At 38.5% G+C, this 14,376-nt stretch overlaps 1 protein-coding gene across 1 annotated transcript in view; it reads right to left on the reverse strand.

Annotated features, from left to right (window-relative positions):
• Nucleotides 1–14,376, reverse strand: part of HIPK3 (homeodomain interacting protein kinase 3) — a 68,362-nt gene that overhangs the window by 17,088 nt on the left and 36,898 nt on the right. The window contains exon 3 of the mRNA XM_080345222.1: nt 1,934–2,057. Coding sequence (XP_080201348.1) covers nt 1,934–2,057 — 124 coding nt within the window. The remainder of the gene's footprint in view (nt 1–1,933; nt 2,058–14,376) is intronic.

Here is a 14,376-nt window from a genome sequence, read left to right on the forward strand (position 1 = left end):
TTAAGGACATCCAGATTAGCCCCTAATTCCTTGTAGCCCTCTGCATGAAGTCCAGCATTGTGGAAGGTGGCTGTCATGGGCAACAATGCTGTTTACTTGCACTGTCTAGCAGTGGTTAGAGGTTGAGCCATGTTGGCCATGGGCCTACAATGGTAAGAAACAAGTGACAGGAATGCGCTGTCACAAGGACTCAGCTGTCTAAACCTGAGAAAAGATGAACCAACATGCACAGTGAAGGTCGGCGCCTTCCGCAGCGTATTAAACTGCCTTCGTCTGCCTGGGCTTTGTACACGACAAGACGGCAGTGGGGGGAAAAAAAGGTCTTTTCTTTTCAAATGAGACTCTATATTATTCTGCAAAAAACATCCCCATAATCATGAGATTGAGCTCTCCACTGTTACTGCTCTCTGCACAGAAGTCAAAGGCTGACAGCTACGTAAGCGCGCTAGCACACACTCACAGTCCGGGCTGCTGCCACCATGATGAATCATGAGTTAATTTGAGGAAAGAATCAGGGCACGGGCAGCATTCTCTGCCATTCAAATCCCTACTGCATCGTAAGTGACTGAGGATGTGGTTCAAAGCCGTGTTCCACATCCAGAATGCAGTGGCACAGGGTCAAAAGTGAAAGTAATTCTGGAAATTACATATTTTGGCACTTTTGTTTTGAAAGTCCAGATCTTCTCTCACGGTTTCTTTCAAAATAAGAGCTAAATCAATTTGCCGAGTTCTTAGAAGTTTTTGAGACATTATACAGATTCCAGAAACAATACCTTGATTTTTTCTTAAAGAACATAATGAACGACATAGTTGTTTCCTCTTTTGTTCTCCATTTTAAAAGCAATACCTTGCACAAAGGTCTTCGAAATGCATCAAGGCCTCAAGCCATGTTCCACACACAGCCTACTTCTAGCCACAAACCACTGAATTTTGTGTGAATGAAAGAAGCTGTAATATCAAATGTTACCACGATCAACACAAAAATCGATATATCCCGACAGGGGTTTTAGCAAAAGGATTTTTAGAAAAATAGGTCTGATGTGTAAGCACAGGCAGCCAAAAGCCCATGACACGAAGATCAGGATTTGAATAACCTACACAACATGCTGGAGGAACTGCTCCTAATCTGAATGTTGAACTAAAGATGTACAAGTTAGTAACGAGCCAGCACTGTCACATCTGGGATTTTCAGGAGATTTCTTCACTTTCAAAGTCCAAAACGATGCAGGGACAGTCAGAATGCTGATTATCTTCCTCCCAATTTTCCACATTATGCTAGAAAATTAGACACTTCTCTAAGTGTCTTAAATAGAAAACATGCTACATCTTTCATTAGAAACTTTTTTTCTGTTTTTAATCGGCTCACTAATGCCAATGCTGAAAACTGCAACAAAGCAAAGGTACAACTTCAACAGCTTCAAGATTTACCATTCCATATATACAGTATTATTGCAACAGCAATTCTTGTTCCTTGCGAATCAGTGGCTCTCAAATCTTTGAGCTGTGCTGGATTTCCAGAAAGCATCAGGGAGTATTCAGAAGGCAACTAATCCGTACAGACATTCCAGAGTCAACCCCTCTCATGGGAAGTGAAAGAGAGATTACAATGCAATGAGAGTGGCCACAAACTTTGGCTTCCATCAGAAAACGCAACTTCAATGCTAACATTTATTTTGCAAGATAGAAAAAGGAAAGGAAAAAAAAAAGACAAATTGAACTTTAATTCAGAAAAGGAATACAATATATGGTTTGGTCTAGAAACAGGATATATGTTTCTAGGACAATCAGTAAGACTAGATCAAAAGCACTGAACGGATTTGAAGAAATACTACTTAATATGGGCTGTTATCAACATTTTAAATCCACGATTTAATGACCTGAAATTCTTAAGTTGCAGAAAATGTGCATATGCTTGTGAAATGTATTCTACTACCTGGTCATATTCCAGTGCTCCTGGGTACAGCGGCCATCCAAGAAACAGCTCTGCAATCACACACCCTAAGGACCACATGTCTATGGCTTCACAAAACGGCAATCCCAGTATGATCTCTGGTGCTCTGCAAATTAAACATGGTTACTGAATTTTTTTCTTTAGGAGAAAAAAAGGTAATTCAACAATCAACATGATAAAAACAAACAAACAAAAAAATCTGTCACTTGAAAATACAGGCTAATTATTGCAGTAAAACCACACAATCAGAAACTGAATTTTTCTTCATCTAGATAATCTATGGTAAACTTTTGCAGCTCTGAGATTTTTTTTTCTACAAGTACCAGTGGGTTATGTACATGAAAATAATTGATATGCCTGAAAACCAGAACATCACTGATTCAACACTTTTGCCTTTCCTCCAGTATGTCCCGAATGATTCGTCCACTCAATGTCATATGTCTGCAACTATATTCTAAAAGCAATACAGTCATTTATCTCAAAAACAAACAAAGTTTTATCTGAAAATCCACTTGCATGCTTCCCAACTGGACAGTACACTTAAAGCTATTTAAAATATCAATTTAATTACATAACTGCAAATCCCTTAATGCACTCAAATCAGTTCAATGTCATCAATTTTAAAATCACTTAAATAAAATCATTGTACTTGCTAAAGAGACCAGGTTTTATTTTTCAGCTAAACCAAATATGAATTATTTAGCCAACAGCATTTGAACTTATTTCTGTACTAAAGAAACATAAAAATTGGTATTGACAGAGCTGCTAAAGGGGCTTTTAACATTTTGGTTCCTGTGGAACAAAACTCAAGTATTTGACAGATATCCACTTTAATTGCATTTGCTCTTTTCAAAACTTCCCTTCCAGTTCATTCAAGCTATTAACAAAATGAAAAATAATTAAAATATATCTGCATGCTAATGTAGAAAGATGCCTAGAGATATAAAGTATTATTTAAAGCATTACACTATAAAGTGATTTATTTACTTTTAAAACAGACAATTTGTTGTTAGCTTAACATGTCATGGAACAGTAGGGAAGTGGTAAAAATTATTGGGGTAATTCCCATTGCAGTTGAGTAGAACAGTAGCATTCAGCTGACCAGGCAACATGCTCATGGGGAAAACTATGATGTCTCATTTGTTTAAAAGCTTAAAAACATCTTACACCAGCATGGGCTGAAGTGTATCATACTGATATTCCACGTACAAAACAGAAATTCTGACCATAGAAAATTCCTACATATCTCATTTACCTTCTCCTCTAGCATTTCCTTTTATCAAAGTATTCTTTAATTCACCAACATGTACCAGATTGGGAACAAATTCCTATTTTCATGCTACATTGGGACAGCAAAACTATTTTGTAGGGATATAGTAGACCAAGAGCTGAAGCTCCAAAGATGCACCATGACCACCGGGGAAGGACCCACATCCCTGACCAGTGAAACCACCCGTGTTTCTGCCACAGGGAAAATTCCAGACTTTCCACAGATAAGAAAGTCTACAGGACAGGATATTCTGTTACATATTTATGCACTTTCCGTTCACGGCAGTGCTTCGGTTCTTCCCATCCTTATCACAAACCGTTTTGGATGCAATTATGTGAAGGATAAATCTTGTCACACCGGCGGTGAAACTGGAGCAGCTCAGTTTTCCACTGCCTTCGAAGATTTGATTACAATAAACTTCTAGGGATCAAACATTAACGTATTTTTGTAATGCGGGATCATGACACTGCAGTAAGTATTAGCTGGTTTCGTTATCCGAGAAATAAATTTAATATATCTAGATGCTGCAAGGCTAGAAATAGCCGTAAGAAACGTCTGCCTTCACCCACTGGCTGGGTGCCAGCCCGCGAACGGTTGTTACAGATCTCTGTTGAAACGCGCTTCCTTTTGTTGTATTATGTTACAGCCCTGAATAGTTAATGAATATACACACAGCCTATGGATATAGGGGCTTTAACAAATGCTTCTGCTAAAATAAGCTCTTTAAAACCTCTTACATTTACTCTACAGTTAATATGTGCACCGTATAAAAATAGCTCCAGTCGGTCAGTCTGTCGCTTGTCTCTTTTGAGGGACGGGACTGCAAATAACAGCAAGATAAGGGTAGATATGATGACAGAACAAAAAATATATAATATTTACTGTATTTCCAAATATAGTAATCTGTTAGTTTTTCATGGGCACCAAGTAGTTCTGCAACACCAACAGAAGCGCTAATAAGTTTAAGGAAAAATGACATATTTAAGGGGAGGCAAAACCGGTTCTCCTCAATTCCAACACCAGATCTACCATCTAGAACAGACAAGGAAATAAATGTGCTCCCAAGCAGGGCTACCCGCACCTTACTACAGCACTGTGAACAAAAACCATTTTCAGGCTGGCTTGGAGTGAGGAAGATGAAGAGCTGCTGCTCCACAGAAATGCCAAGTTTGCTGGTTTTCAGGTTCAACTTCTCCTACCACGGCCTCATGCCGGACCTTAAAATGAAGCACATCTCCCACAGCAGGTAAAGTTAAAGGAGAACTTGTACTGGGGGTTGATTATGTTTGGATTGGTCGTAACAAGCTCAAACATTTTTGATAAACATTTTGTTAATGTCATGCTCAAAAGCACCTTTTTCTCTCTCTCTTCTTTCAAACTTGCAGTTAAAATCTATTGGGGGGGGAAAGGGTTAAACAGGAGGGAGTAATTCTTAATTTTTTTTTTTTTAGATGACCACAGCTCTTTTTTCATACAAGAAATATTTTGACATGTAGCTTAAAACGAAGATATTCCCTTTCCTAACTACAACCAGAGACATTAAACTGAGTTGCTTTAGCACCAGATTATTCAAAAAAGAGTGTAACTTAGTACTTCCCTTTCTGAAAACAACACACACACACCCCACAGCTTGGTATTTACTGCAGATAACACGGAGTTCAATGCACCAGAAGCTACTGTGGTCCCCAGCTCAGTAAACAGCATCTGCTACCCCACGCCAAGACATCAACAAGGAGAACACCAGAATTCTCTAGGATACCAAATCTTACTTAAACGTACTTAAATTAAAAGCACAATTTTACAGATAGAGCATCTATTCCCTTCTTATCAATGTTAATTTCTTATCAATGTTATAAAATATTAACTAAAAACATTAACAGAAAACCTCATTTAGAAGTTAAAATGCAATATTACTACACTGCAAAGATTCACTTTGTTAAGCAACAATTCCTAGGCTAACATATCTGAAATCTTCCTTTCTCTTGACATAGAGCTCAACTCTTGAAGTAGATTTTTCAATTGGAAATATCTAATAAGATGAAATGTTTATTTGCTTCAGCTGGTTGTTTTGATAGGCACATTTCTATTTATTACATGGCAGACCATGAATATATATATTACCCTAGATGTTTTTGTAAGCTCATGAGGAAAGAAACCACACAATTTGTTCTGTTAACTTGTTTAAAGACCAGAACACTTCATAAAATAATTTAGCTTCAGCATGTTAGTCAGTTTAGAACAAAGCAACAATAATAAACAAATTTGGGGAAAAAAAAAAAGTGAAATAATTCCTGAAGGGAAGATTTTTAAAAGGTAAAAACTAAACAAAAACCAAAATATTAGCATAGTAACAGAAAAGTTCTTCCAACCTTTACACCTGGGAAACAAGGAATAAAGAGCAAGACATAGCCAAAATAAATAAAATCTCATGACAAAAACTGTAAGAAGTCGAGCCATTTCAAAAGATCATTACCTAGAAGTTTTCAGTTAGAAATCAAATTTAGAACAAAAGTTAAATGAAAAAGCTAAAAATGTTAATGTACATAGTAAAAACTGAAGAACAGTATGAAAGAATGAAAACAGCAGCTTCCCAGAACTGCTAGTTTTATGAAAAATTCTACTGAATGCACAAATAATCCCTCAAATACGTTCCCACTGAGGGTCTTATATACACACTACACATACCCCCTCACATATCAAGGAAATTAAAGGAGATTAATGATTGAACAACTTTTATTTCTCTCTTCTGGCAGTATGGAAGGGTCAATGTATCCACTGTCTACCACATGCCACTGTTGGTTTTTTTATTGACCACCAGATGAGCGAAGGCGATATAAATAGCCTTTCTCCCCTCATGTCTCCAACTCCTTTCAACACATCTATGCGATTTCTTTCCAAGACCAAACCCTTCAGCCACCACCCATACCAACTTCACTCTAGAAGCTGAAGACAACAGTGCCGTGTGAGGAACATGGAGCTGCTTCCTCTCCCCACATGCTCCTGCCTACTCCAAAGACGCTGGACACTGGGAATGCTGGTAGAGCCTTGGCAGTCTTACCTCTTCATTACACGTTTTGCAGTAAAATTCTTTCCAAATAGGCATATAAGCCTGTTATCAAGCCATTTTAACTCTGCAATTTCAAACATACCGAATATGAATTTTAATACTGGCCCTCCATAAATTTTGGCTTCTATATATTAATATAGTTGAAGTTAAATAGAGACAACATTTCTATTTTAAGCATACAACACAGAATTTATACTGTCCTCATATAAGGCAAACATTACTACCCTTATTTACCACTGTTGGCTGTGACAATACCTAATAATTATCTGTTCTGAATACAACACGCTGTCTTCATTATAACTAATACTAAGGCAAAAAAGTCATCAGAAGGGTAGGATGTTTATCTTTTTTAATTAATGACCTCTTCAAGGTCATCCTATGGATCAAGGGAACTCATGTAAACAAATCCAATTCGTAGGAGTTAAAGTCAAAACAGATGCAAAGCTGAGAACAACATTACCCCACTACCATTACTATCACTAGCATAATGCAAGCCTATACTTTATGAAAGGAATAACCAGATATGGGTTGTGAGATGTGTCATTCTTCTAAAGAAAGCAGGTCTAAGAGAAGGATCAGGTGCAGTGAAGCAGTAAATGAGAGATGGTAATGGGCATTCTATGAGTTTTTTCAAGTACAATCCCCTTTCTTCAACTACCAATCTTTACCATGAATGTGAAGGACTGCAAACCCTTCCATGAGATGTGCAAGAACACTGGGAAGACTCCAGGCTAGAGGGACCCAAATCAAGGTGGCAATACCCAGAAAAAAACCCACAGGCAAGTGCACTTTAATAATCTGAAGGATGCAATGGGAATGAACGATGTCATGACAAAATCTGTGGGTGATGAAGGATATAAAGAACAGTTGGCTCTCTAGCACATTTGTGATGGACTTCAGAAGGAATTTCAAATATGCAATTAGATCAACACAATGATGAGCAGTAGAATATATATGATGTACAGTAAACCATAGTGAAAATCAATGTACATTATTCATTCATTACCCACAAGAATTAATAGGTTTTAAATCAACCCATCTAGACAACTTTACAGATTACAGGAGAAAAATCTCTTATAATTGGGAACAAAAATAATCAGGACATCAGTATTTATTTTTAAAGGGCAAAGATATACCAAAATTATTATGCCTTATACAAAACTAGTGACATTCCCTCACCTTGAATAGTGTGTGTTCACTTTTGAATTCTGTGTTCAGTTTTGGTCACCCCCATCTGAAAAAGGATACATCAAATAGAAAAGATGCAGAGAAGGACAATATAAATTAAAGACTTGAAGAGACTTAGGTACAAGAAGAAACGCTGGTTAGAACTACAGAGTTTCAGGAAAGAATGAATGAGCAGTAACATTACTCAAATTACATATGAAATAATGGAAGAAAAGCAGGCACATGTTTCTAATGCCCTGCCTCATTATAGACTAAGGAATTGTCCTCTCCTCTTTGAGATTAAAGACTGAGGCAAGTATAAAAGTTTGGGATTTTTTTTAAGCCAGAATACAATCATCCTTTCAATCATGGGCCACTGTTGAGGTTAAAAATACTAAGAGTATTGAAGAATGGATCAACAGAAAAAACATCCACAACTGCTCTACATTATAAAGGTTCATATAATGTACAATAAAAACAACCATCAACTGTGTAGAGTTGGAAGAAACTTGCATCAGAAGTGCAACCTTCTACTATGGTAAATTTTCTCCAGCAACAAAATACCACCAATCTGACAACATGTATTTATCTCACTTCCTACATATTAAAATCACCATTATTGTGCAAAGGCAACAGTTACTCAAGCAAATCCCTTGAGCCGGACTAAAAAGTCTCTGAAATCTTCTTCATGGTCAAAATATTTTTTATTCATAATGTCATTTTATTAGAATAAGAATTATGTAAATAAAATTTATAGGATTCGTTAACAAAGTCATTACAGACAGGATGTTCACTTGGGTGATTTTTTTTTTTAAGAATACTTTCATAGCTGAATTGTGTCTTGCTTTTAAGCCCATTGAGATCTTAGAATACAGATTAGGAGTGTCATGTCTTAACTTATATTTGGTCTTTGAAATGCAAGTATGGTACACTATGCCAGACAAGCAGCTCTCCTCCTTATTCTTTGAAAGGATTGTTGCTGTCAATTTATAACGCAAAACTACATTATAGATTTACATTCAAAATGGCTTTTCTTGTACAGTTTTCTAGTGTTCTTTCAACTTTGCTATTATTAGGCATTAGCAAGTACATAACTAGTAAATTCTGGGGGTTTTTTTTAAGCTCTAAGATGGTAAGAGGATTTAAACTGAAAGCACAATTGTAAGTACTCAGAAGTAGAGTCTGGAAACGTTAGTTAAGCTGGATAGGTGCATCTGTGTCTTTGAGGTGTCAGGAAAGAATCAAAAATACCACTTTGCAGTGTAGGGCTATGTCACCATATATCACAAAACACAGGGAGAACAAATACGTTCAAGAAGATATGAGAAGTTATCCCCTCATTCATAACTTCATTCCTGCTTTGAAGGAGCTTGGTGAGCTACCAGACCCTCAAGTGGCAAGTGAGGGTGAGGACAGGGGGAAATGAGGCACCGTATCTCCTGTCAAGCTCTACAGTTGTGGTATTGCCCTGGTGGCATCCGCAGTGCTGTGTGAAAGGAATTCTCATTTCCTGGTAGAAAAAACTTCATTTCAGCATCATAAAACTTTTTCATAGAACTATGCAATGTTCAACAGCTGGAACAGACCTTCTCAACATCACAGCCTTCCCACCCTTGTGTGTAACGTACAAGACTGACACGTCATTTCAACTTTGAACCCTGATCTGATCTGAAGAAGATAGGATTTTAAAAACTTACATAGAGGCCAGCCAAAATATGTAACTACTTACAAAAAGAAGCAATCACTGCAAAAGAAGTTCATTTGAACACAGGGCTCACAACTGAAGAAGGTGGGGAAAGGCAACATGAAATCAAACCAGACTAATAACAAATCGATCTTAGGTAATTTCATTAAATAAAACAAAATTACAAGCAAAATATCCTAGAGCTCTTTCCTGATATTGGAAAAGAATTTTGTTTTGAAAGAGCCATCAAAATTTTAACCTAATATACCTTCTCTTCCTACTTAGCAGAAGTACTAAAGATAACAAACACTTAGTTATTCCTTTTTGATTTTTTTCAGCTGAGAATAATAAAATAAGAAGTGATTTCAACAGATTCTTTTCCACTTCTTCACCATTTCTGGTGAAATGAGATGCTGATTTTATTAAAACCAGAAGATGTTTATGCTTCTGCCTTTTCATAATTGTATTTTTCCTCAGAAAGACTACAGCTTACCAAGTGATTTATTTATGTACTTGAAATGCTAAGCAGTTTTTGTATTACATGAAAATTAAGCAAAGTAGATACTGACATAGCAACATAATGAAGAAAATCGTATAGAGAGAAACTCTTCAGGTGCTTTATTGGTAAATAAAATCTGCAATTTAATACATTTTATTTACACTTTGGATAGCAAAGTGTCAATATCCAAAGCATCAAATGAGGTTACTTACCAATATCTGTCTTTTGACAACATCTTTCCTGTATTTTGCTTGTGTGCTTGATAGTTAACTGTGAAACCATCTTCAGCACTTTATCCTTGAAAGAGCTGGTGATTGCAAACGAGGTGGCACAAGTGTTGCCTCCACCTCCACCTGCACGCCACCCTCTGCTCCTTCAGCATCGGGACATGTCGGGACATGTGGGATGGCACACCCAAGTCACACAGGACAAGTGATAGTTCCAGGCTATATATATATATATATGTATATATATATATATTTTTTTTTTTATTAGAGCAAGATCTTTAAATTCTTCTTTTGCATGTCTCTTATTAGACAGACATAGACACCTTTTCTTCTGCAGTTTTACAAGCAGTCATACAAACTTCCTGAGCTGCAATAACAGCCTATGCATCTAACTAAACGAGAGAGTCTATCGTACAGCGCATTCTTTCTGACACGCCTCCCTACGTGCTACAATCACATTTGGGTAGGTGTGAGGTTTTTTTCTCTTTTCTTTGCTTTCTTTTTACGGGGGCAGAGGGAAAGGAAGGATGTGAAGAATCACAGAACGTCCTGAGTTGGAAGGGACTCAGAAGGATCATTGAGTCCAACTCCTGTCCCTGCACATGACAACCCCACAGTTCACACCATGTGTCTGAGGGCATTTTCCAGTCTCTTCTTGAACACTGTCAGGCTTGGGGCTGTGACACCTCCCTGGGGAGTCTGTTCCAGTGCTCCACCACCCTCTGGGTGAAGAACCTTTTCCTAATGTCCAACCTAAACCTCCCTTAGCACATCTTTCTGCCATTCGCTCGGGTTCTATCATTGGTCATCAGAGAGAAGAGTTCGGTGCCTGCTCCTCCTCCTCCCCTTGTGAGGAAGCTGTAGACCATGATGAGGTCTCCCATTTTCCTCTTCTCCATGCTGAACAAACCAAATGACTTTAGCTGCTCCTCATACGGCTTCCCCCCTAACCCTTCACCAGCTTCACAGGGTGAAGGGAAGGGAAAAGGAACAACACCATAGAAATGAAAACATTCAAAACAAAAACCCAAGCTGAGCTGCTGGATTGTCCAGATTCTTTTTGAAGAAAATCTAGCTTGAAGTTCTCTTGCTTGGAATCCAGATAGAAGTTAGGGCGAAGCACAGGTAACTGCAGAGACCACACAGTGGGACAGTGGGCAACCACAAGCTCGCCTCCACCCTAGGTGAGTGGACAAGGAGAGGATCACACAATAGCAGCAATTTCCAGCCCTGAGCAAGCGTACACGAGAAATGAGAGCAGCGCCATGTGCGAGATTTCAAAGCCTCACAAATCAAAGACGCCAGATCTTAATTCCACCACTCTTTGCTAGTGTTGATTTTGTGAGAATATCAGCTTCTAACTGTATCAGGGTCCGCACAGACTTGCAGTGTCCAAAGACACCAGCTGAAAAACAGTTAGGGAGTTTCTACAAAACAGGAATAAGCACGGTGGTATTTGCTTGTGGCATCCTTGTCAAGAATAGCAAGACCTTGTAAGTCAGTTTTGTGTGAAGGCTTCTTGTGCTTTCCCTGATGCTGGCACTCCTACACCTGGACTGAGGCTGCAAAGTCACAGTGGTCCCAAAGAGGTGAGGAGGCTGATCCCACCATGAAAACCCTCCCAAGGGACTCCCACCAGACATAAGGCAATGGAAGTAAAAATCAGTTTCTGATATGACTGATTAGCACGAGGGAAACATTCTTTTATATTTTAATGGATTCTTGCTTTGGCATAGTTCTCGTAGAATACCAAAGAACATAAGCATATGGCTGTTATGTCAAGAATCACCCAAATCATGTGTTACTTCATATTAACTAGCTATTAGGAAAAAGAAAAGAAAAACAAAACAAGACTAAAGGGAAATATACCCTGAAGACACAAAGGAAAATTTCTTTCATTCTGCAGCAACACTTGCAAAAGTATTTTCCCTCCACCACAGGGCAACGACACACCAGCCTGCTGGCAGGGCTGCAGCTTAGCCCAAGAACCCAACAAACCATGCAACCATTTGAAATAATTTTCTAACATACACCTGTTACACAACAGTTGTTCAGGTAGGCATGGCTTCACTGGAAATGAACACAACATATAGACATGCACAGAATCACAGAATGTCAGGGATTGGAAGGGACCTCAAAAAATCATCCAGTCCAATCTCCTCGCCAGAGCAGGAACACCCAGATGAGGTTACACAGGAAGGTGTCCAGGCGGGTTTTGAATGTCTCCAGAGAAGGAGACTCCACAACCCCCCTGGGCAGCCTGTTCCAGTGTCTGTCACCCTCACTGAGAACAAGTTTCTTCTCAAATTTAAGTGGAACCTCTTGCGTTCCAGTTTGAACCCATTACCCCTTGTCCTACCACGGGCTGTCACCGAGAAGAGCCTGGCTCCATCCTCCTGACACTCATCCTTTATATATTTGTAAACATTAATGAGGTCACTCCTCAGTCTCCTCTTCTCCAAGCTAAAGAGCCCCAGCTCCCTCAGCCTTTCCTCAGAAGGGAGATGCTCCATTCCCTTCAGCATCTTTGTTGCCCTGCGCTGGACTCTCTCCAGCAGTTCCCTGTCCTTCTGGAACTGAGGGGCCCAGAACTGGACACAATATTCCAGATGTGGTCTCACCAGGGCAGAGTAGAGGGGAAGGAGAACCTCTCTAGACCTACTAACCACCCCCCTTCTAGTACACCCCAGGACACCTGAGAAGGAAAGAAAATCTGCTCACATCCTTGTCCATCATGAAAAAAAATTCTTATTTTTTTTTACTTCTGATGTGAGCCCATCTGGATGACGTGCAACTATATTCTCATGAAATTTTGCAACTCAAACCAATAAACTTTGATGTAAAATTACATTGTTTCAGTTATAGAAAGCTCACCAAAAATCAACACAAATGTTCCTGATCAGAGTGATGCCATGTCATTCACCTCTCTCAGACCTCCAGATCATTCACACAAACCAGTATGTTTATCTTTACCTTCCCAATAATGTTCTACATAGTACTGGAATAAGGCTTTCAGAGTCTGCTACCCTGACTTCTAGACTGAAGGTGGTTGTCCATGACACAATCCTGCCCTCCAAGAAAAAAAATGTCAAAACAAAAACAAAAAAGTAATTTTAGAAAAATGTCAATATTTTCATTACAGAAAATTTATGTAGTGAAACTGGATTATAAAAAACATTGCCAAGTCAAGAATCAAACACTGACAACATGACATCAGGATACATAGAGACAGGCTTGTTAAAGTTGTTGTATTTTAAAAGACAAAGGAGCAAAAGACTTGTGGGAGAAATTAACATTTTTTTTTTAATTATATTAACAGTGACATTTTATCACTTAAAATTCAAATATTCAAAGCATATACAATTTAAAAAAATGTAGCATCTAGCAAAAAGTCCAGTACTAATGGCACAGCTCCACATAGGAGATCTATGTCCTCCTCACTAAATTAATGGAACACCAGAATCCACTTCACTTTGGATATTCCCCTACATAAAATATTACATAGTCACTGAATAGCTATGTCAGCTGCTAAATTGAAAAAAATAAATAATAGAAACACTACAACAAGGTTATGACAGAAAACCTATAGAGCAGCAACTGGGGAAGGTAGGTTAACATACATGAAATTAAATCTGCTTTCTCAAGGTTACACTAGTAGAGCATTCTTGGTGAATAAAATGATTTAAACACTTCTAGGTTCTAAGTCTACTGTTAGATTCACACCCAACAGATACATGTCTGGCACCATGTTTTACTGGGACCTGTTGCTTCCATACAGAAAAACACTCAACATACAGTATGCACTAATGTTCAACTACCTTAATTTTAATTCATATACTGCTATAGTAATTTATGGCGCACTGGTAAATGAACTTGACTGGCTGACCTAGTGAGTTCTTCCCATACAAATTTCTGTGATTTGATCCCTGGTCTAAAATGTGACACCAGCAGAACAAGTCACATTCATACCCAGGGTTTAGTGACCCCACTAACATAACCATGGGGAAATGCAGAGAACATAAGCTTTGGGGCGCTATGGAAAACCATCTGTCGACGTTCTGACAAAACTAAGAAATTACATTAGAAAATGTAGAAGGTTATTTTTTCCTCCCCACTGAACTGAACCTATGGACTGCTGGTGAGGAAAATTCCACAAGTCTATTTTGGTAGACCAGACAGTGAGACTTCAGCCTTCCAGCATGTCACATCACCTGCTTGCCACTGCTGCTGCAGCCTGCTTAAAGAATCCATATGCAACAGTCCCTCCATGTGTATCACCCCAGCCTTGAACCTCACCAGCCTGCTGGTTTTTCCTGGTTTTGTTCTCCTTAGATACTTTTTCCTCTCTGTTTTTCCTATTTTTCCCTTCCTGGTATCCCATTTTAATTTATTTGTCCTTTCCCGTTGGAAGGTGAGCCACTCTATTCTTAGAGGAGCTTCAGAGCCTAAAATAGCCTGCTTATCTATGTATCTATTACATCTAGATTGATGTCACATATCAGACCCCGACA

Source organism: Nesoenas mayeri, assembly GCF_963082525.1.
Source record: "Nesoenas mayeri genome assembly, chromosome: 5".
Classification (NCBI taxonomy): Eukaryota; Metazoa; Chordata; class Aves; order Columbiformes; family Columbidae; genus Nesoenas; species Nesoenas mayeri.